This window comes from Phaenicophaeus curvirostris, chromosome Z, assembly GCF_032191515.1.
Source record: "Phaenicophaeus curvirostris isolate KB17595 chromosome Z, BPBGC_Pcur_1.0, whole genome shotgun sequence".
NCBI classification, from domain to species: domain Eukaryota; kingdom Metazoa; phylum Chordata; class Aves; order Cuculiformes; family Cuculidae; genus Phaenicophaeus; species Phaenicophaeus curvirostris.
In genome coordinates this window covers 8,339,564-8,362,202 of record NC_091431.1, presented here as the reverse complement: position 1 = coordinate 8,362,202, position 22,639 = coordinate 8,339,564, and the positions used below count along the sequence as shown (strand labels likewise).

At 39.0% G+C, this 22,639-nt stretch overlaps 1 protein-coding gene across 1 annotated transcript; it reads left to right on the top strand.

Moving 5' to 3' along the window:
• Positions 1-1,100: 1,100 nt before the first annotated feature.
• On the top strand, positions 1,101-21,191 carry CAAP1 (caspase activity and apoptosis inhibitor 1). The gene is made up of 6 exons (XM_069880627.1): positions 1,101-1,275; positions 2,072-2,272; positions 3,639-3,723; positions 4,604-4,679; positions 14,328-14,401; positions 20,095-21,191. Exons 1-6 carry the CDS (start codon positions 1,144-1,146, stop codon positions 20,436-20,438), a joined length of 912 nt encoding a protein of 303 aa, XP_069736728.1. The 5' UTR covers positions 1,101-1,143; the 3' UTR covers positions 20,439-21,191.
• The last annotated feature ends 1,448 nt before the right edge of the window (positions 21,192-22,639 follow it).

The window sequence follows — 22,639 nt, the reverse complement described above, 5'->3', positions numbered from 1 at the left end:
CTTTAAGAAGATGAAGTTACTCAGATGAGCCTGAGCTGAGAAGTTAAAAAATTGAATCTGCTTTAGCTTACACCACAACAAAAAGCCAAAACCATTTGCATATATCAGTAGAGCGAATGTTGTGCTTTAAAATGCTGTCCTGCATGAACATGGTTCAGTGACAGCTTAATCCAAAGCAAGCAGTGACACAAAGCAAAATCCAAAGCAAGCAAATCCACAGCTTGCCGTGACAACAAAGACACACCAACCTAACAGCAACCAGAGCTGATCAAAGCCATCCAAACCTGGGTTGGGACAATCCGTAAGTTTCAGTATAGGGTGGGGGCAGGATAACATGATTAATAGCAGCCCTGCGGAGAAGGACTTGAGAGTGCTTATTCATGAGAAGCTTGACATGAATTAGCAATGTGTGCTCACAGTCCAGAATGGCAACTATATTCTGGACTGCATCAAAAGAAGCATGGCCAGCAGGTTGAGGGAGTGTGTCCTAGTTCTGGAATCCTCAACATAAGAAGGATACAGAACTGTTGGAATGGGTCCAGAGGAGGGCCATAAAGGTGATCCAAGGGCTGGAGCACCACTGCTGTGAGGACAGGCTGAGAGTTGGGATTGTTCAGCCTGGAGAAGAGAAGGCTCCAGGGAGACCATATAGCAGCCTCACAGTACCTGAAGGGGCTACAGGAAAGCTGGGAAGGGAGTGTGAAGTTATGGGATGAGAGGAACAGCTTTACACTGGAGGAAGATTTAGACTAGACATTAGCAAGAAATTCTTCACGTTGAGAGTGGTGAGGCACTGGCACAGGTTGCCCAGGGAAGCTGTGGCTGCCCCATCCCCGGGGAGGTGTTCAAGGCCAGGCTGGATGGGGCCTCGGGCAGCCTGGTCTGGTGGGACGCGTCCCTGCCCATGGCGGGGGTGGAACCGGATGATCTTCAAGGTCCCTCACAATTCAAAGCACTCTGTGAGTCTAGGAGTCTATAACTCAGCGATCACGCGACTCCATGGGTCTATGATTCTGTGATTCAAAGGACCTTGCACGCACCCCCCCGCCTCCCCCCCGGAAGTGGCGGCGCGGCCCGCGGCAGCGGTGCCGGAAGCGGCCTCGCCCTGGGCGCGGCGCGGCGCGGGGCGGGCCCGGTGGGGCTATGCCGGGCCGCAGGTCCTCGAAGGCGAAGAAGCGGCGCCGCTCGCGCTCCTGCTGCCCGGAGGGAGCCTCGGCGCCGGCTGGCGAGGAAAGGAAGAGGCGGAGCACCGAGTCCAGCCGCGGCGCCCCGGAGGTAGGGCGAGAAGGAGGGGCGAGGCCTGGCCGGGCAGGGCCGCAGTCGGAGCGGCTGCGGGTCCCGGGGCGGAGGCGGGCGGCCGGTCCCGCTGCCCTGCTTGCTCGGAATAGAACGCCCTGTTGGGGTCAGTGTGGGGCCGCCTGTCCCTCCCCCCTGCGGCTGTGATCGTTTGTCGCCCTCTTTCATCTCGCGGCGTTCCATCGGCTCAAGGACGGCCTCGGCATTGCCGGAGCCAGGTACTCGCAGGGTTGTGAGGCTGCTCTGGGCGCTGTGCGAGAACGCGAATTGGCGTCACGCGCGCCCCCGAGAGAACTGTGAGCCGTCAAAGTATATTTCTGCCTGCTTTTTCTTTTCAGCTCTAGAGGTCTTCTGCTGATGTGTGAAACTTATTTTTTTCCTGATACGAAGCCTGCTTTTGTTCTTAGAACAGATTAGCTGTGAATTGTGAAGGATTTCATTGCAGAGCAAGTCAGAGAAGTGGATTTCTTCTGCCTACCAGCAGCTAGGTATTTGCAGATAATATTTTCCGGTTAGTATTTGGAAGTACTTTTTTGTCTTCTTGAAGCTTTTGAGATCTCCTCTAGCATAAGAATGGTTTCAGTAACCAAAAATGTATCTTCTGCAATTAAGTCACCTCGCAAACCAAGGTATTATTTGAAAGCTTAGAAGTTACATGAATATGTACCTTGCGTTTACAAAAGGAAAACAGTTGTAAGTACAGATGAAGACATGTTTCTATCTTCTTTAGTTCACTAGAAAATGTGAAAATCATACTTGCTGTTCTTTATTTTAGGAAGAAAAGTGCAATGTGCCATCTGGAGAAAAAGTGGAAGAAGCCGAACAACCTAGTGATATAGAAGAAGGAGGGTTAGATCTCAGCATGTCACTCAAACCAGTCAGTTTCTACATCGCAGACAAAAAAGAAATGCTTCAACAGTGTTTCTGTGTCATAGGAGAGAAGAAACTACAGAAAATGCTGCCTGATATTTTAAAGGTACCGAAATACCCTTATCTTTATATGCTTTTTAGAGGCTTGAATGCTTATGTAACCAAGCACACTTATCTCTCAAGTCTAGTGGCAGCCTACGTACCTGTGTATATGTCTCTGAAAGTGTCTTTTTTTGAGATCTGATATAGTTATTCAAGCTCACTCCTTTTTCCACTGCTTGGCCATTGCTGAACTGCAGACTTTTTATTTTTATACAATCTGTCTGTACTGCTTACTTGAATACAAGAGAAGTTTCATAATTGGATGAAGTAAATTCAGTAGTGTGGTTCAGTAATAAATATGCTGATTTGTTAATAGAAGTTTGTTTTATGTTTGTGTCAGCTAAATTTCTCTGTATGGTTGGAGAGAAGGCAGTAAGACCATTTCTGGATAAATGATGTATGAAGCAGTAACTTCTGTGAACTCTAGTGGTAGTATAGCTAGAGTTTTACTAGCTTAAAACACATGTCTTTTCTGTCTTGTGAACTGCAGGACTTGGTGAAAAAGAAATTAGGCTAGTAGCCTGTACAGATAAGACTGCAGGTGAAATGCTGGTGTTAATATTTTTAAAATTTTTGTCTTTAACTTGTATTAATAAGTGAGACAGGACTTCATTTTAAGCGCGTAGTGAATTGTATGTGGTCTTATCCATTTCTTGTCTCTGGGAGGAGAGGTCTGGTGTAGCTGGATATAAAGTCATTGCTGGGTTTGAAAGGAAGTCATCTTGTGGAATAGAACCAAATGTACCGTAGAGTTGTGAATATTACAATATGATGAGCACTTTCTAGTTTTAGTATTTGTATATGATATCGTAATTCGTTTTAAAGTGTGAAATTATTACTTTATTTCACCAACAGGACACCAAGTAGTTTGAAAGATGTGGAGGTAACTGAAATGTCTGTTGATGTGTTGTCGACAGCAGTGTTTGCTTTAGTTCATGAGCTTGGGTTTGACAGTGGGCTTTGGTCTTTGCAGGCTTAGTTATGTAATCTACCTGCTTCTGAGGAACGGAGAATTAGAAGCAATCAGGTCTACATTTATTTGTTCTTCCATGCTTCACACAGCCCAGTATTTTTGCTGCTCATTCTTGCATCTGCAGTGAAAAGTCCAAGTGAAAAGTCAAGTAACTGATAGTGTGTATTGCTTTTTTTCAGAAAAAAACCCCACACACCCTGTTTCTGGTAGTTGTCAAAACTGAAACACCTACCTGGTGTTCCTCAGTAACTGCATCAATGTAGGTCAGAATAGGGAAGAGACTTGCCATCTGAATTAGCTCTTTATTCATTACAGTTGGAGTACTACTTACTGTTCATGATTACTCTGTTCTCAGAAATTTTTAGTACCTTGCTGTGTGTCTTATCTGTCTTCATAGGACTGTTCCATGGATGAAATCAAAAGGCTTTGCCTGGAGCAGTTGGAACTGTTATCTGAAAAAAAACTGTTGAAGATACTTGACGGTATGAATGTACCTTTTAGGTGCCACTGTGTACCACAGAATAGTCTGCCTCTAAACTGTATTATCACTCTTGTTTTTAGCTACTAATATGTAAATATACACACACATATACACACGTGCTAGTAAGCTATTAGGACGTATATATTGTAGTTTTGATCTTTCAAGCTTGGATGAAGTCATCCATTGATTTAGAAACTGTTAAGGACATATTCAGAAAACAGTAGTATGAGCTTCTTTTCCTAAGTACCTGGACTAAGAACAAAACTTTTGGCTTGGTGGAAAAAACAAAGGTAGGAGTGCAGAAGTATTGTTTGAAATCCATTATTTTAGGTAAACTGACTACTAAGTTGCCTGCTGTTATCTGCAGGTGAAATCTGTTGTACTGCAATAGTGGTTCAATTGTATTAGCATTTGCAGCAGAGTATTTGGTGTAGTTAAAGGATTCTTGGTGGATCCCTTTGTTCTGCTGAGACACCCAGTTCATGTACTTCGATTAAAGATGTGACGTTCCATCTTTTCAGTGTCTTCTTGAACTTTTGCTTCATATTTAAGGGCTGTAGAATTTATTTGTAAATATCATGCTTCACAGTTGAGTGGAACTCGTCGAACACTGATGGAGTTCCTTCTGTTGATTGTGTCCTGTGCTTTATTTTTAATGCCTATACTATGGTACTAGCACTAGCTATTATGGGTTTTTTTGTAATATAATGTAACCAAAATGAAGTTTGAATGAGTCTACTTTTAGAACATCTGTTACAACTGGGAAAAAAACCTTTTCTGCTGATTATTGCAATAGATTTAATCATTAAGAATAAGTCTAACTATGTAGCATTAATTGATTACCTGCCTAAATTTTCATGTTTCAAACTGTGTATATCTAGGCAAGATCGGAGCTGATTCAGATACGGATGAGGAAGCAGATGGAGAAGACAAGATTGGAGGTGAATCAGTCAGTCAGTGAGTAAAAGACAAAATGCTTAAATCTTAAGAATATTGAGCAATACAGATTTTTTTCAGGAGAAATGATCATAATTAACAAGCTTCTGAGATGATACAAGACAATACACCAGTTCTGGGCAGATTGAAGTACCTCTTAGTTCCTGGTTTGGTTAGTTCATCTAAACTTCCAAAGTAGGAACAAATGGATGGGAAAGGCAGTGATAGTAATACAGTTTTTAATTTAACAGAGACTTGTTTTCTGATCCTGTCTTTGATTCAAAACAACTTATGAACTTACTGAATGAAAACATCTCTTTCTTTTTTTTAAGTGAAACTAGAAAATGGAGTGATAGTAAGTTAGGTGATGTCTTAGGTCTTCTCATATATCAGAGAGTATGAAAACAGTATCACCATATCTTCTAGGATTTTGTTTAGAGCTGAGTTGTGTTTATATCTCCTCCTTTGCTTTTTACTGCCTAGATTGTGAATTGTGTCAGTAAACTCGTGTATACGGGCTAATTTTCTTATTTTGGATGTTGCCCTCAGGCTGTTTCAAAAGCAAAATAAAAAATTTAAAACAAATACACTAAATATCAGGTGGTTTTACACAAGGGAGTCTCTTTTAAATGATTAGTGATTTGCCAGTGCGCTTTTAAATAGAATGAGAAGAGAAACTTACTGACTAAGGAAACTAAGGATCTGGAAAAACTGATAGGAATTTTTAAGGCCTAATACACAAGCTGTAGATTTCAGGAAGGTAGTTCTATGGTTGCAAGGTGTTTCAAAGCTACTGTTGTTATATATATATTTATGACTCTTAGCTACAGTAGATTGAGTGCAGTCTTGCTTATATGCAAATATAGTAATGATTTGGGCTGGTAAAAACCTAAAAAAGGAAAATTCTTGTTGTCAATAAATAAATAAAAAAAACAAAATAAGGAAAGCAAGCACTATCTACCATTTGTTAACTAGCAAGTATCTGAAGATAATTAAACCATATGCCCATGGCAAGTAGGAAGGTTTCAGGAAAACAACTTGTCTATGATCTCTGTTGAAGTTTAGTAGTCTCCTGCTTCTACACAGTACAGATAACGTTCCAGGTCTAAGCAGTGTGTAAACCAAAGTTGAGTTGAAGTACAGCAGAATTAAAACTGACCAAGTTCTTTAACCATTGCTGCAGTTAGGAAAACCTGACAAAGTTAGGTCACCTTATGTTGCTGATGAGACAGATACGAGCAGTAATTGACAGCAAAGTCAAGAGAAAATTGTGTTTAAAAGAAACTAAGAGATGTTGATCAAAGCTATGGATCAAATTGCTCCCTTTGACCAATGCAGTGGTTGAGGTGCCCCTGGCTTTTATATCTCTATCCTGATAATTTAATATTTCAGACCCCTCCAAACTGGCCAGGCAAGAAAGCTGGTTTAAGAGTTGTGGCTTTTCTTCCCGTTTTAATGTGGGTTAAAAAATAGTGTGCTACACACAAAGGTGCTGTCTTAGAACCTTGACTCATAAGTTCAGTTGCAAGCTAGCTTTAACAAAAAATTAAAAGGGAGAGCTGCTTGAGTGACCCAAGAAATACAAGGTTAGGAAGAAACAGGTGAAGCAAGGGTGCAACTGAGGTTTTGTGTTAATTAAGCCCAGTGCTCAGTAAGTATAACAATATTATGCTTTTATAACTGTGAAATGTCTCAAGCCCTTTTTACTAAATAGGCCTAATGTTTGGCAATTTAGGTTAACCTTTTTTTGCAGCCTGTGTGTAAATAAATATAACTGCAAGTTTGCACAAAACTGTGTTTCAGCCAGAACAGCAATAAGTCAGTCAGTAGGCAGGGAGGCTAAAGATGCAACAGTGAAAAAACAATGAAGACTGCATTGCTGAGCTAAACTTGGCTTGTTTGTAATGATTAATGTGTTTTTAATTATCATCTGAGTTTAAATGAGTGAATTCATTTATAAATACGTTTCAGAATGAAAAAGACAGTTTGTGTTTATATTCTCACTGTTGGTTCTTTTTTTTGTAGTTTGTCTTCTTTCCTCATGGTTTGCTTGTAAATGACTACTTTTTCTGCATTCTATTAATGATACAACATTAAAGCTTTTCTGGTTTAAGCCTGACTTGTCTTAGTTGTTTTCATGAACATGTAATCATGGTAAGGACGAATGTGAATAGCAAGTCTTACTCCAAATTTATTAATTTGATTGATAACATCAGTTATCCTTTCATCCTTGTTCCTTAAAAAAAAAATAAAGCAACAAACTTATAGCTTCAGCAGTATCCATAGTATCAGTAGAATAAATCATAATGTCAGAAGAGATTAAATGTGTATAAAAACATACAGGCTTTCTTGGAAGGGCATAGTTTGTACTGTGTCTTCTTTTTCCCTAAAATATGCAAATACTTACCTGTCTCTAAAGACCTTCCTGTCTTTATGTTCTAAAGGTAGCAGGAATTTAGAGAAGTTTCTCCAAGTGCAGGGAAGATTACAAATTTAAGATCTTTTTCTGAAGCTTTACAATTCTCCAACTGTAAATTGAACCTTCCTTTTTTTCTGATGCTGATATCCTTATTCTGCCATGAGAACTGGAGGTCCTGAGGCTAAATGTCAGCATTGTAAAAGCTTCAGATGCTTCCATTAGCACATAAAACACTTGTTATTTTATCACCAGCTTCTTCTGAGGTAGACACTAGAAATCTTGGAAGATTCTGAAGAACTGAAGAAGCAGGGCCTATGTTTGCTAATAACTGGAAATTGCTGTTAAAACAAATTTTCATTGTTAGTTGTCAGCTCTGTGTGGAGTATTAACTATGCAGTTCTAATATTGTTGTTGTTTCTGTGTTACTGTCAACAATGAAATACCATTAAACCAAAAGAATTGTTCCAACAAAAGGACACATTTAATTTTAAGGAGTTGGTCAATTAATGTCCTGCAAAATTAAGCAGTCATTCTTTCCATCTCATTCACAAGGTATTAGTGTGTTCTTGAGCCATTTCTTTCCTGTTCCTTGAATTGGCTCTTTAAATACCTACCAATAGAAGGACAAAGTAAATGATTTGCTATAGTAGTAAAAAATGTATTTAAAGAACAAGCATGCAGATATCACTATAGTGATCATATGTTTGTGTGTGTAATGTGAGTCACCGATATTTTGCTTTGAAAATTCTAATATGTTTATTGTTTTCACTGTGTGAAAATTTGAGGTTTAATACTTGCTTTGTCAAGAATTTATAGGCCTTTTACTGCTTTGCAGTTATGAATGTAATTTTTGCTTGTTTTGTTTTAAAAAGGTTAGCACTTTAGAAACTCACATGTTTTGCTCCTGGGTACTGGGCTGCTTGCAGATGTAATTGCCATCTGATATTTACCCCTCTTGGACAATTTGATTTATCTTCACCATTTGGAGTCAGTGAAAGAATAGGCTACATGAGTCACTGAACAGTTAGATTAGAACTTGACATCTGTTCACATTCTTCTGTTCCATGGTGCTCTCAAACTTCACCTGTAAGCAGACTGATGAACATTTCATAGCACATTAAACTATTTGATTAACCTCTCTCGTTTGGAATACCTTTCTGGAGGAACACTATTTCAGGAGGGTTTTTTTTTTGCTTTATTTTTTAAAATTTTTTTGTTGCTAATTATTTTAGTTCTCGTTTGTCGTGGAAAACTGCCCTTGGAACAAAAATCTGTAGGAAGCTTGCAAGGACTTGTGGCTTCTATGGATATTTTTTAAGACTTGGAACGGCAGAGGTGAATTTTAATTTAGGAGGGTACATTATGTTGTGTTGCAGTAGCAAAGGTACTGAAGCCTCACTCCAGATATTTAAGTGACTGTTTCTTAGTGACAATTAAAAGCCCTGTGAGGAAAGTAACAGTATGATTGCATCTAATGTTGTCAGGTGTCTTTTAAATTCAGCACATTAACATATTCTTTTCTGTCACAGCTGGTTGTTGCTGATGGTTGAAATCCTAGCCGCTAGTATGGCAGTGCTATCAGCTTAGTCCTTAGCTGTCCACTCCTCTGACAAGTAGCCCTTTTCCTAACCTGGGTTACTGTTTTACCTAACTGTGTATAATCTGCGGGAGTTGTGATACTAAATCAACCTCAGACCCAGATATCTTTAGTTATGCAGATTCTTGAAAGTAATAGATTTTGTATAGAATCCATATTTGTGAGCCCGGACGAGCATTGCATTAGCATGGAGTGTGCCTAGCATAGGGCAAATTTAAATTTACAGCATTTGTCACTGTCACAGTTTGTCCCTGGCATAGCAGTTTTGGCAGTTGAAACTGAGCAGTAGGGCTCCCGGTTCCTATCACTCCCACCCCCACAAAAAGGGAAATGGGAGGAAAAGACTTGCAGGTTGGAAAACTAAAAGTACAGCTTTAATAAAATAATAATAGTAGTAAAGAAAAATAAAGAAAACAATAAAATATGTACAAATATATGAAATCATGGCCCCATGCCACCCCTCAATGACTATAGATCGCCACATGTGATACAGAAGAGGCATGCAGGAAATGGTCTGAGGCTAGGGGGAGGCTGGGCTCAGGAACTGGATTCAGGAATACATGGATCTGGGATCAGGGGCAAACAGACAGATACGGTCCTCACTGGATGTCAGCCATCAAAGAAGAGAATGAGACCCTTGTGATCTCTCAGTTTTAAACTGAGTATGATGTATATGGGACAGAACAGTCTGTTGGTCACTTTGAGGTCACCTGTCTGCTCCTTCCTGCAGGTGTGACCTTTTTCACCTCTTCGACTTATGGCACTCCACCAGCTCGAGGATGGCCTTGGTTACAATAGGAATAAGACTATTAACTTTCAGGAAATTAAGTTACTTAGACAAGACTTAGCTGAAGTCGTGAAACTGATTCTGCATTAGGTTAAACCCTAACAGCCAGCAACAAACTGCAAGAGTTACAATCTGTCTGCTGGAAAGAACATGCTGTGCAAATGTTGTTCTATTAAAAAAATATATTGCTGAGTTAATCTCTTAGAAGAGTGGCTTTCCACTTAATGTCATCGTGAGGGAGACGTATCTTTAAGGTCTGATTAAAAAGAGGGAGCTTTAAATTCCTGTGGTCGCTTACTAGCACGGCATGAAAGAGGGGGGCATTAAATTTGTATACTGTGACTTAGTTTTAGGTTAGTGGCTCCCATTGTTTGGAGACGTGATGTTGTGCTACCCTTAAATCTATACCGCGGTATAGGTAATAATAAAGGGAAAGAAGTATTTCTTACTAGCAAATAAAAGGAGGTTAACAAGTTGAGAGCGAAACTGAACTGTGAACTGAAATGCATTTGCTCGGCCGCAAGATGGTGCAGAATACCCACCTATTAAATGAACCAGTTAGAGTCCATCAGCAATTCAATCCAATCAATTCTGGAAGAGCAAAATGTGCTGTAAAAGTATTTTGATGTTATAAAAATTCTTTTGCTGACAGTAGGTAGTCTTTAAAGAATCGTGTTTTTCCTGTAAGCTGTGATAGTGTCAGGGCAACAGAAGGAAACATTAACAACTAGTTAAAATGTGTGATTGGTCAATTGATAATTGCCTTTGACTAGCTGCTACAATGGGTGCAGGTAATTCCACAGCTAGTGTTTGAACCACAGAGGTCACTCTTGAGTTTTCTGTGAAAGAAGTGATTGTAATTCCTTGGCGAAATTTGGCATCGGAGCTCAGGGTGATACCAGAGATGTGAAGTTTCTTGCCTGGATACTATTTGTGCAAGACTGATCTTTCCTAAGTGACACATTGCTGTCCACGGCAGAGATGACTCCTCAGTTTGAAATGATGCAGCATGTGTGGGAGACAGGATGGAGTAGGGGCAGCCTAAGCAGCTTTTGCTCTTAAGAGATGTGGAGAATGTATCACAACCTTATTTTAATCGAGATTTAAGTGACTAAGTATAACAAATCATTAGGAGATGTTTGTAAAAGAAAAAAAAAAAAGTAAATCCTTCCAGATCTGTTGACCAGCAACTGGCCCCAAATCCACTGCTTTGCCTGGTTGCTGGCACTTGGACGTTCAAGCCCACAAGGTTTACATCCCTGCTGCAGTTGCTGCTCAGACCTTCTTGTACACACAGACACTTTGAGTACTGATGCAGTTGCGTGATCATTACCAGCAGCTGACAATTAGACTGTTAATCTCTTGGATGTGTAGCAGAGCTATGGTCTCTCAATTTGCTTTCTTGCAGACCTTGGTCTCTTTCAGGAATTTCTGCTCTGATCTTAACAGTCTGTCTGGTACCTGACTGCCAGATCTCTCTTACTACTTGCTGGCTGGACTGCTCTGAGTTTTACTGTGAATTGCAAGCATCTGCATACATGGCACTGAAGTTCCCTGGTGATGTGTGCACATTTTTTGTTCTGTCTAGTTTCTGGCAGCAGAGTCTTGCAGGCCCCTTTGACCTGTGGTCCCCTTTGCAACTCCTGACACTTGAACACACACATATATACAGAGAATAGTGTCCTCTCATTTAGAAAAATAGGTAGTACAGCAATAAAATTCAAAAAGAAGGCAGGACAGACTGGTGGTCAGGTCTAGGGCTTTGCTAGACAAGTGTACTGTCCAGTGACCTGTTTATGCTCTGCTGGCCTTTTAGCTGCTTTTTCCTCTTCTTTTTCCCGTGCTTGTTCTTCATCAGTCTGCTTCATTCTGTCTTTTTTCCCACCTTTTTTTCTTTCTCTGAACATTCTGTGTTGCCTTACACATTCCTGCACTGACCTTAAAAACATCTACCATTATGTTTTATGCAATCCTGGAATGTTCTTCCCCAGCATCCATTAGAAACTCCCCTGCTCATGTAGACAGTAACATCTTTCAGCCGATAAGGTGATTTCTCTAGCTGACTGCTCTTAGTAGTTTCGTGCCCAGGAAGTAGTCTGTTTGCTCTTCTTTCATAACCCTAGGAGAAACTGGAGCAGAGTGGTTCGCTGCACTGATGAAGCTACTAGGGTTCCTCTGCTTGCAGTTTTCTTCTGCTCCTCCATGGGCTTTTGTGCATGTGGTGACACCCTTAAACGCATAACCTAATGGACATGCAACAGAGAATTGAGTGTAATAGTAAAACAAAGAAACTTACGCTTAACAGTTTTATTTAACCATTGAGGCAGGTACACTTTATTCACCCCTCAAGGAGGTTTGGGATTTGTCCTCAGAGTGCTTCAGCCGATCAGTGATTTCAGAGAACTTAATATACACAGAATTGTTTCCATATCCATGTTTTCCCCAAAGTGACAAGCGCACTTCATTCCTGGAACCTCATTGCATATACAGGGGGAGATGAGATCAAACTCACCCCAAGTCATTAAGGTGTGGCCATATCTGAGTGGCCAATCTCAGTGACTGACGGACAAGGAGATAATGATCTCGTTATTATTATCTTAGTTGTTAATATTGTTTCTAACACATTACAGTTGACATTTCATCCCACCATTTACAAATCACCATTTCAACAGCCTTGGCAAGTGATGGAAGGAGAGCAAAACCTTAAATTCCTGGGAAGGTGTGCTGTGACAGCATCAAGGACAGATTTAGCTGGTGGTCTGTGCTGGCATCTGGCCTCACACTGTGCGGTGGTGGAAGTGGAAAGGGAAATGTTGCTGCCTGTGATTCTGGTGCTATCTCAAAGCAGAGGACCAGTTAGGCTTTGGTCCAAAGCTGTGGCCTGGGGCCTGGTACTGAGAGTTCTAAGAGAATGTTTCTCCTGGCCTCAGTTGTGCAAACTCACTGGATGGTAGTTGGGATGGGTCTTAGTTAACTTTTAACATACCTTACAGGTGTGTGAATGAGTGCACAGCTTTTTCTCACAGTTTGTCCTCTGTTTTGTCCACTTAACAAATTCAACTTGGTAATGTAATGTTGGCCGACATTCCTTTCCCCCCATGACAGCAAGACTGAAATTCTAGTTAACATGCCTAAACCATCACGTACAGCAGACCTAATTTTATTTGTTGAATTCCTGGGCTTATTTTACATACACCAGGTGAAGGCTGTAATCCATCTTGCAACACCTCTGGCCTTTGTAGTGCAAGACTGATGACTGGAATAGAAAACAAAAGAGTGAACTCTGTTTGTGAAGAGGCAAAATTTAAATAATTTTCTGAAGAACAGAAAACTTCTGAAGAACAGAACTTCCTACTCAGCATAGCCATCTGAATATCTAGTTTGTACCCATTCCTTCTCTGTCAGTCCTGCCTGAGAATGGAAAGCCCAACAGAAGTGAAAAGTTTGGAAGAATCCTTACTGAGTTGACCAAGTAGGAAAGCAAACTGAAAGGATATACGCCACTGAGTTCTGAGAAAAATGTATCACGGTAAATAGTCTACCACAAGTTTATTACAGTGTCTTGGGCAGTACATTTCTTTTGGGGTTTCCATACTTACGTTGCAGAACATTTAAAAATCTTTTTTCAGGTGTTGTATGCATATGAAAATAGCGACACATTCTCTTTAATCTATTATTGCATACTACCACACACATATTGTAATGGGAACAAGAAGTGGAAGAAACAGAAGAGTCTTTTGATTTGCAGCTTTTGCAACTACAGGAGTGGAAAAAGCTGTCAACTCTTGTCTTTCAAACTGAGATGACCGGAAGTATTGAGGTGTTCTCCCTCCTGACATAGCCATTGGACACCTGAAAAAAAGTATCTTAGAGATCAAGAGAAGATAGATCTGTTTTCAATTTCAGGAAAAGCCTCCATGCCATTACTGAAAAACAAATTGTTAAGAGTTGTAATACTTACATCTGTGATACCAGAATACTGCTATCCTTTTTATAGTGCTGTTTAGCTCCTGCGAGCAGGATAGTTGCATTGATTCTGTATTAGTATGTATGTAACCAGTGCCACACCAGCATTTGGTGTAGGAAATTGGCAATTCTACTGTCAAAATACTTACTAAACATGGCAGTTGAATCTTCCTATGCTTCTGGGTCCTTCTGCCTTCCTTCTTCCAGTATATTTCATTTTCATAGCTTATATAACTAATACACATGAAGTACCTGAAGGACATGAACTTTTCACAAAAGTATTTCTTCCTTATCCCTTCTGCAAAGCAGCCGCAACCTTACAGATCAAAGGTAGAAATCTTTAAGCAGTAGAAATAGAGAAATGCAGGTAATGAATACAACTTAACAGTTAAGTTGCTTTTCATTTTATAAGTGGCCCTTTGTGACACCCTTTTTTAATGACTTAATCAGTTGGCCTTTTGTGAGATTGTGTTGTAGGAGAGCTGGATGGTGGTGGGGTGATGGTAACTTCATGAAAATAGATTCTTAATTTCAAAAGAAAACAGTAAATAGTACTTGAATGCAACTACAACTATAGCTTTTTTCAAATCATTTAACTGGGTGGCAGTTTTTTCTGAGTTTTAAGGAAAAACTGGTATTAGGGAGAGGCTAGTAGTTCTTCTGAAAGGATACGGTGTAATGGAAATATTTGCTTTATCCTTGTATATCACTAGGCAAACGGAAAAAAACCCCTCTCATTGTCAAGTGCTTAGATTAGCACTCTGTCTGTTCCTTTTGTGTTTATTCATACTGTATTGGCCTATCACCACTGAATTTCTTTAATTAAAGTAAATATTTCTTTGAAGAGTTCTCTTAAATGGTAAAAGAAATAGATTAAAATGTTATCATCTTTGTTTCCAGACAGGACAGCAGTATAGACTCTACTTCTTCTCTGAGAGAAGACAACAAGCTGGAAGGTCAGGAGTCAAAACAAGGTATGTAGTGGAGAAAGCTGAAATTTTGTTTTCTTCATGTTGGGCAGCAACTAATTCCAGTCAGCTGTTGGTTCTCTTTTGAGCAGTAGCTGCAATCACAGAGAATCATCTTCTTAGAAATTAGCTGGTGTAGGTTTGCAAACCCCTATTTGTGCTCAGTTTCACATAAGAGGAGGGGAACGTTGAAGGAGATGTAGGAACTTTGCCTTATAAATCATAGAAATCATAGAATAGCCAGGTTGGAAGAGACCCACCAGATCATCGAGTCCAACCATTCCTATCAAACACTAAACCATGTCCCTCAGCACCTCGTCCACCCGTGCCTTAAACACCTCCAGGGAAGGTGACTCAACCACCTCCCTGGGCAGCCTGTTCCAGTGCCTGATGACCCTTTGTGTGAAGAATTTTTTTCCTAATGTCCAGCCTAAATCTCCCCTGGTGGAGCTTGAGGCCATTCCCTCTTGTCCTGTCCCCTGTCACTTGGGAGAAGAGGCCAGCACCCTCCTCTCTACAACCTCCTTTCAGGTAGTTATAGAGAGCAATGAGGTCTCCCCTCAGCCTCCTCTTCTCAAGGTTGAACAACCCCAGCTCTCTCAGCCGTTCCTCACAAGGCCTGTTCTCCAGCCCCTTCACCAGCTTCATTGCTCTTCTTAATTCAGTGAGATGGAGAGGTTTTTATGTCTAGAAGCAAATTGCAGCTCTTCAAAGTTTGCTAGTTTTGCTTCTGGAACATGACTGAAGATCTTGAAAATCTCATTTGACTCTTCGTACCTGGTTTTTCAGCTGAAGAGGGACTCCAGTCATTTCAATTTCTTGGTATATAGGTGATTGCTAATACGGCTGCTGCCATTTGCTGAATTCTTTGAGAGTCAGTTTTACTTTCTGTTGAGATGATCATGAGAGTCTACAGTACTTTGTTTTGACATTAATAGAAATCTGTTATAATAATTGTTTTCTAGAGGGCTGCTTCTAATTTAATAGTTTTGTTCAGTCTTGATATATGTATGGTACCTTGCTTTGATTGTGCAGTGCTGAGATCCAACAGAATAGTACTTAACACCCACTAGTCCTAATAACTGGTATATGTTACTTGAACGCAGTGCCAGTGAAAGTAAACATTCAGATCCTTGCATCTCTGAAGGTGAACATTTTCTCTTATATAATTTTCATTTTTAAAAGCAAAAAATGAAGTGGATGAGACATTCAGGTACTACAGTGATTGGCAGAACAGAAAATGGAGAAATATGTAAACTAGTTGTACACATTTGAGAACTGGCTGCGGAAGGAAACAGTTTTCTTAACCTGCAGCAGTATTTGTTTCACTCCAGTCATTAAATCAGCACCATATAACAACTGCCAGTATTATTTTGTACATGAAGCACTAGAATTGTATGTGTTTCTGTCTCAGTCTATTTATTTTTATTTGGACTAGTTGTGTGCAGTCGAATCAGAAATGGCCTTTCCAATAAAAGCATGTTATAAATTCTTGTAAGCTATATTTCTTTTCTGTGAAGTTCAGCATTATTTGCTTCCTGCAGCTCCTATTTCACTAGTCAGAAAGTTGTCTGAAAAATATCTCTTTGAATAACTTTGTGAAACATGTTTGTTCTGAAGTAATTAGTGAGGGTAATTAAATGGAGAAGTAGGGTCTTAATGGAAGCATCAAAACTTTTAGGAGCAGTTTGCTGTGGTTTTGTGAAGAGTGCTTTAAGTGCTGCTTGTTGTACTGTATGGAATGACCTTAGAACTGACAGATTTCCAAATGATGTCTTCCACTTTATATTATCAAGGGGAATTGATGACTGTTGCAGGTTATTGCTTTGTTGGTGTTTTTTTTATGACTTAATCAACCAGAATATCATGATAGCTTTGAGCTGTAAGAGTGGCTCTTCTCAAGATGTTAGCTTTAAATAGCATTTGAGAATATCAGTATAAATTTAAAACTATAACTGATCCTTCTACTCAGCTACAGTCTGTGGTGAAAAAATAAAAAAGAGAACGAGATGCTAAGCAGAAGTGGATAAAATAAAGTTAAAAACCAAGATTAAATATGCTAAAATGAATTTCACAACTGTAGCTGAAGGAAAAAGTAAAAGTTCTTGAAGTGAAAAAGACAGTGAGATATGCCGACCATGATCTTTATTACTGGGTGAAATTACAATTGCAAAAGAGGGATTTGAAGCCCATCAGCTAATTAAACTGTAGGCCATTAAGTTTGTATGAACACTATTACACGGTTTTGGATGCTCCAAATTCTAAATGGAACCCAAAGTGGCTTTGCATAGCTTCCTGGTCCATACTAATTCTAGGTTAGACAAGAATGACTGTTGATGTTTTGTTTCTACATCATATGTGACTAATGCCAAAAGGAATCCTGTGGTGGGTTGACCACAGCCAGCAGCAGGCACTTGCCAGCTGCTCAATTACTCTTCTTCAGTGGAGTATGAGAGACAAAACAGAAGAGAAAAGTGAGAAAGACTTACAAAGACAGTGTAGTAAGTGAAGTAAAAGCTGTGCACTGAAATGAGGGAAAATAAGGGGTTTAGTCAGTACTTGTTGTTGGCAGCCTGACTTTTAACCACTTCCTGAAAAGCAGAGCCTCATCATGCATAACAATTACTTGGGAAGACAAATGCCTTAATTGTGAACATCCCTCTTTTCTCCTTCTTTCCTTGAATCTTTTTGCTGAGCACTGTGTCACATGGTTCAGAATATTCCTTTGGTCAGCTGGGCCCAGCTACCCTGGCTGTGTCCCTCTCCTAACTTCTTGCTCATATCCAGCCTACTTGCCATGAGGTCAGGGTGAGAAACAGAGAAGGCCCCAAGGCTTTGCAAGCACTGTTCAGCGCTAGCAGAAGCACTGGTGTGTTATCAGTGCTGTTTATGAAACAAATCCCGAACACAGTGCCATGCAGGCTGCTGTGAAAAAAAAAGAACTTAATTCCATACAGACCTGGTACAAAGTCAGCTTTGATTAGAATGTTGGTGGTGCCACATAAGTTAGCTGCCTATGTTCCTTATATAGTCTGTTTACTAGAATGATGGCCAGTTTTTGCAATCCAATAAACCAGTGTTACAAGTTACTGAATTGATAACTATGTAGGATCCTAAATCAGGAGGGCATTCTCAGTTAGGGTAAAATGCAGTATTCCTAAATTGGGACTTAAATGCTGCGACAAACCATAGCCTGTGATCAGGAGTCAATATCTTAATATTTTTCTTTAGATATATGTACTAAAAATATCTTGAATCCTGAATCAATAAAACCCTTGGAGTTGTGTTTTACAATATTACTGTTGTTTATAAAACTGATTTGATTGAGTTTTTGAACAGAATAAGTATTATTTTCTCTTTCTTCCTTTGTTTTAGTTTTTTTTTTAAGCAGAGAAAGTGCATTTATAGCTTTCTTTGTAGTCAGTAATGATTTTTTTTTCACACCTTCAGGATAGCAGGCATGTTGTAAACCCCAAGAAAAATCTGCCTTTCATAAGGTTTTTCTGCACGACTCGTGAATTAAAACCAAATGTATGCACATATCAAAAGGTGTTCTAAAACATTTTAAGAGAGTGATATTTTTCCAGAGCCTTGTTTGTTTTTCCTTTAAAATTAAAAGTGGTCTCTTTCTAGGTTGATTGATTAAACTGATTTTATAGAAGGAGCAGTTTAATTTTTGTAATTTGTGCAGTACTGCTAATCTTTGTACAGAACTTCCACCTAATGTAAGGAGTTTGCACAAAAACTCAGGAAGAAAATACCAATCACTACATGCCTAGAGAGATTTTGCACTTCACGCTTGTGTTTTCAAGAAAAGTCTCACATCCTTTTTGTTGCATTTTTAAACATTTCCTGTATAAGACAGTGAAACATAAATAGCATAAAACAAGACTTCTAAAAATATTGTTTGAAAGATGCCTTACTGTTTTTTGAAAGAGCAGAGAATTGCTTGCATTGAATTTGTCAAAGGAGCATTCTTATTGAGGATAATTGCTAAAAAAATATTTCTGGAAATTTTCCAACAGTAAGACATTAACTGTGAGCATCTTGAGCAAAAAAGCCAGTGATGGGATTATAATTAGTTAAAGGTATTAAAGCCACAGGTCCCTGCTGTGTTCGACTGCTTTATCATTGAGGGATTTTTTTATAGTTTGAATGTCAGTAAGAATCTGATTGCCTGATATTAAAAAGGAACATGTCACAGAGGAAGTACTTGCTTGTGTTTCCAGTGTGTTGGTTGTCTTGTTGTTGATGAACAATCCTTGCAAATTAGTACTAGTAGGCATACAGGTTCAGGAACCAAAGTTATGGATGGATCAAACTAGCAGTTCCCCCAAAAAACTAACAGTTTGGTGAAAGGGAATCTTTTAAAGCTGTGTGTCAACATGGTAATTTTAAGAATCAGTCACGTAATTGTTTAGATTAGAAGGGCTGTTTTGATGTCATCGAACCAGCTTTCCCTGCTCAAGGAGGTCTGCTCGAGCAGGTTGCTCAGGACTGCACGCTGTCAAGTTTTGAATATGTGCAAGGATAGAGGCTACACAGCTTTTCTGGGGAGCCTGCTGCAGTGTTTGACCACCCTCGCAGTAAAAAATTTCTACATGTGTTCAGATGGAAATCATGTGTTTTATTTTTTGCCCATTGTCACTAGTCCCTCACAATGTGCAATACTGAGAAGAATCTGGCTCCCATGTCTTAATGCTGTTCCACATTTTTCAGGAGAATTAAAGACAATTGAAAAAAAAAAAGCAGAACAGGATTGCAATGCCATCTGGATATATATTAAATAAAGAATATTTTTGATATGTAGAATCATTATAGACTAAAGGAGCTTACATAGGAATGTTAACTGTCACAGAATGTTCATAAGAAATTAAATGTATTTCAGACACACAAAACTTTACCTCTAAACACTCATTGTTAATTAACAGGGAACGCAGGCATACCGTTAGATAGTGGTACTGCTAAAATTTCTGAGGCAAATATGTCAAAAGCAGTAGTCTTTTTGTAGCCAAATTGTGAGAACAGTTACTCAGGCTCTGTTAGAGTTTTGCTTTTATTTTATTGCACTGTCTCTTATAATTATATTTTTTTAATAAAGTCAAACTTCTAGACAGCATTAAAAGCCAATGCCATAAATTTCCTTATGTTTTTACTGAGTTAAATATGTCTGAAATGGTTGTGATAGATTATGAGTAGTTGCAGTATAAGTGGAATTTCTGTTAATTTATAGTACTGTGTCTGACTACAATGTTCCACTGCTTTTAAAATACATAAAATAGTTTTAAAGTGTCATTTTTAAATTGCATTTTGAAAACTAAGTTTACTTTAAACATAATAAACAATAATCACTTTTGCACTGCAGAGGCTTCCTTGTGATATAAAATCTTATGACATTTTAATTTGAAAAATAGATCATTTAACTTCATAGGATGGGTTGAATATTCCTGGTACTGCTGCTTGGCTATACTGCATGTTCTTCTAAATTGGCATAAAAATGCATTAACACTTGTCTAAATTAGATCAGCCTTGGAGGTTGGAGGAAAAAAAGAAGAGGAATTTCTTGTCTTAAATTCATAGATCCTTTTGCCACTTTTAATCTGTAGAGGAACAATTTAAGCAGAAGCGATTTTGAAAGAAAGTTGAAAGCAGAATGGTTCTGTTAGGCGACTAACATGGTTGTTAAATTTGTGTTACAGGCAAAGGTGAAGATAGTGATGTCCTCAGCATAAATGCAGATGCATATGATAGTGACATAGAAGGCCCATGCAATGAAGAAGATGGCCCAGATGTGCAAGAAAACACTGTCAGAAGTGGAGCTGGTCAGATAGATGACCTTCAGAAGGACATTGAGAAGAGCGTGAACGAGATACTGGGGCTGGCAGAGTCCAGCCCCAAGGAGCCCAAAGCAGCAACTTTAGCCATTCCTCCACCAGAAGATGTTCAGCCATCAGCACAGCAGCTGGAGCTTCTGGAACTTGAGATGAGGGCCAGAGCTATTAAGGCTCTAATGAAAGCTGGTGATGTAAAAAAACAGCTCTGAGATTGTTTAGGTTTAATTTCAGGGTTTGTTTTGAAGATTGTGGTGTCTGTTCTCTTCAGTGCTGAAATGTGTTTGGGTGGGGTATGACATTCCTCATTGAAACCCCATTGTGTATCCTGACTTGTGTTTTAAGCCATTAGTAGCTGGTTTCATTGCCTTTAGCGTGCTGCTTTCATGACATGCACAGTGTGGTCTGCTGCTTCATTGAGATTGAGTCTCTTTGTGCTGGGTTATCTCCTTAAGGAGTTACACAATGTACAGAGCTAGGCCAGGACCATGGTGCCTTCCAGAAAGGTTAGGAGAATCACATTGTTTATAAAACCATGGTTAGAAATCACCAGCTACTTTATTTATTAGCAATTTATTAAACTACATGAGAAACTTGATTTATATATACTTCATTAAAAATACCATTTTGAAGAAGTCTTTTGTCATGTGACTGCCCTCAGCATTCTGTGATGGGATTTGAGATTGCTTTTTTCTCCTTGGGGCCCAGCTCATCATAATGAAGCTATTCTAGTTAAAATGAATGATGATTCACTTAAAAACATACTTATTTTTTAGAAAGTTAAATTCCTGAAGGGAGGGGTTTTTTTTTCCTTTCAAATAAATGTTTTCAGAGTTATGTAAGTGCCTGAAAGTGACAAATACCAGATTTTTTATATTGTTGGTCATTTAATTTTGTTACTCTGCTGCTTTATCTTCTGTGTCGTAACTGAAATAAAGAAAACAGAGTTTCTTTGTGACTGCAAATATTTTCTTTCTGATTATTTGACATAATATCTAGGGCAATGCACCAAATAATTTTAAAAATATTTCTGTGTTTGTTTACATGCACACACATCAATTTTTTTTTAGAGATATGAAGTTTATCAATGCATTCCTTGTTAAGTAAAATGATGTATTAGTTAGAAACCAAATTAGGTATTTTGCAACAGCAGCATAGGTAATTCCTAGACGTTATTTTGTAATGTCACTACAGACGTTCTTCTATTCTTGCAAGGTTTGTAATTTTCTTCTTTCTGCTTCTTTTTGTTCCTTTTCCTTTTTCTCTTTATTCTGTTCCCCTTTCTTTTTTAATCTTTCTCCTCCTTTCCTTTTAACCTCTTTTCTACCCTTTTCCCATTCTTTACTGTTAGCAAAGTACATTGTCTTTAGTAGCCAGCTTCTTGTACATTTCCTAAAGTATGATTGATTTCCTCCACAATCGACAATACTGTAAGTAAAATGGTAGGTGCAGGTAAATTTGATTATAAACTAAAACCTTCACTAAGTGCAGCTGAGAAAATTATGGTGTGCGTTCACTAAATGATGACAGTGACCTTGGTAAATTTCCCCTGACTGTAATAACTTCAATGTGGCAACAACATTTTTCTGTTATTTTTTAGCAAATTGAGTATGTGAGTTAGAATATATATATCTGATTCAAAAGATTAGTGCCTCAGAATATGTGTGTGTTGTCTTCAGTTAATTTCATTTTGCGTTTTGGTGAACTTGTGATTTATTTGAGTACAGAGAAAACAAAAGCAGGTAGTGAGAAAATGACTTGGCAAAAATCTCCATGTGCTGTCTTGTTCTTTGTAAAGTCATAGTCTATTGGAACTGTTTAAGACAGTAAAAGTAAGTTTTACTGCTGCTGTATGCAGATCCTTGAGGCTCTGAATACCTCACTTTGCCTGCTGTGGAAATGAGACAGCTCGCCTGCAAGGACATTTGCTTCCCAGTCCTACTGTGCAACCCTGTATACCTCAGCCTATAGGAATACTTGTTCCTTACTGTTTGCCTCTTTTCTTTTGTTTCAAGGTCCATTTGAAAGTTTTACAATCTGCCATATCATTGCTGAAACTTGTGAAATCCCAAGCAATATGAAAAGAAAAAAAAAATCGGTTCTTAATATTGAAGAAAAATGTACAGTGCAGTAATAGCTGATTAACAATGCAAATGTTTCTAGACTTACACTTTCCCATTTTTACTGTTACTCCTAACACCTGTGGTTTAATCACCTGCAAACTCCTGCGTGGTTCCTATGCATTACTGCCAGGTACTGAAGAGCAAAAGATCACTTCATGCAGAAGCCGTGCCTTGATGAGGCATAACTTAGGGTGTCTTAGGTAAACAGAATGTATATCAGATTTAATTGGTACTATGTTTCCTGTGTCACCAGAAGAACTGATACAGTCAAAGGTGCAGAGTCCATTCAG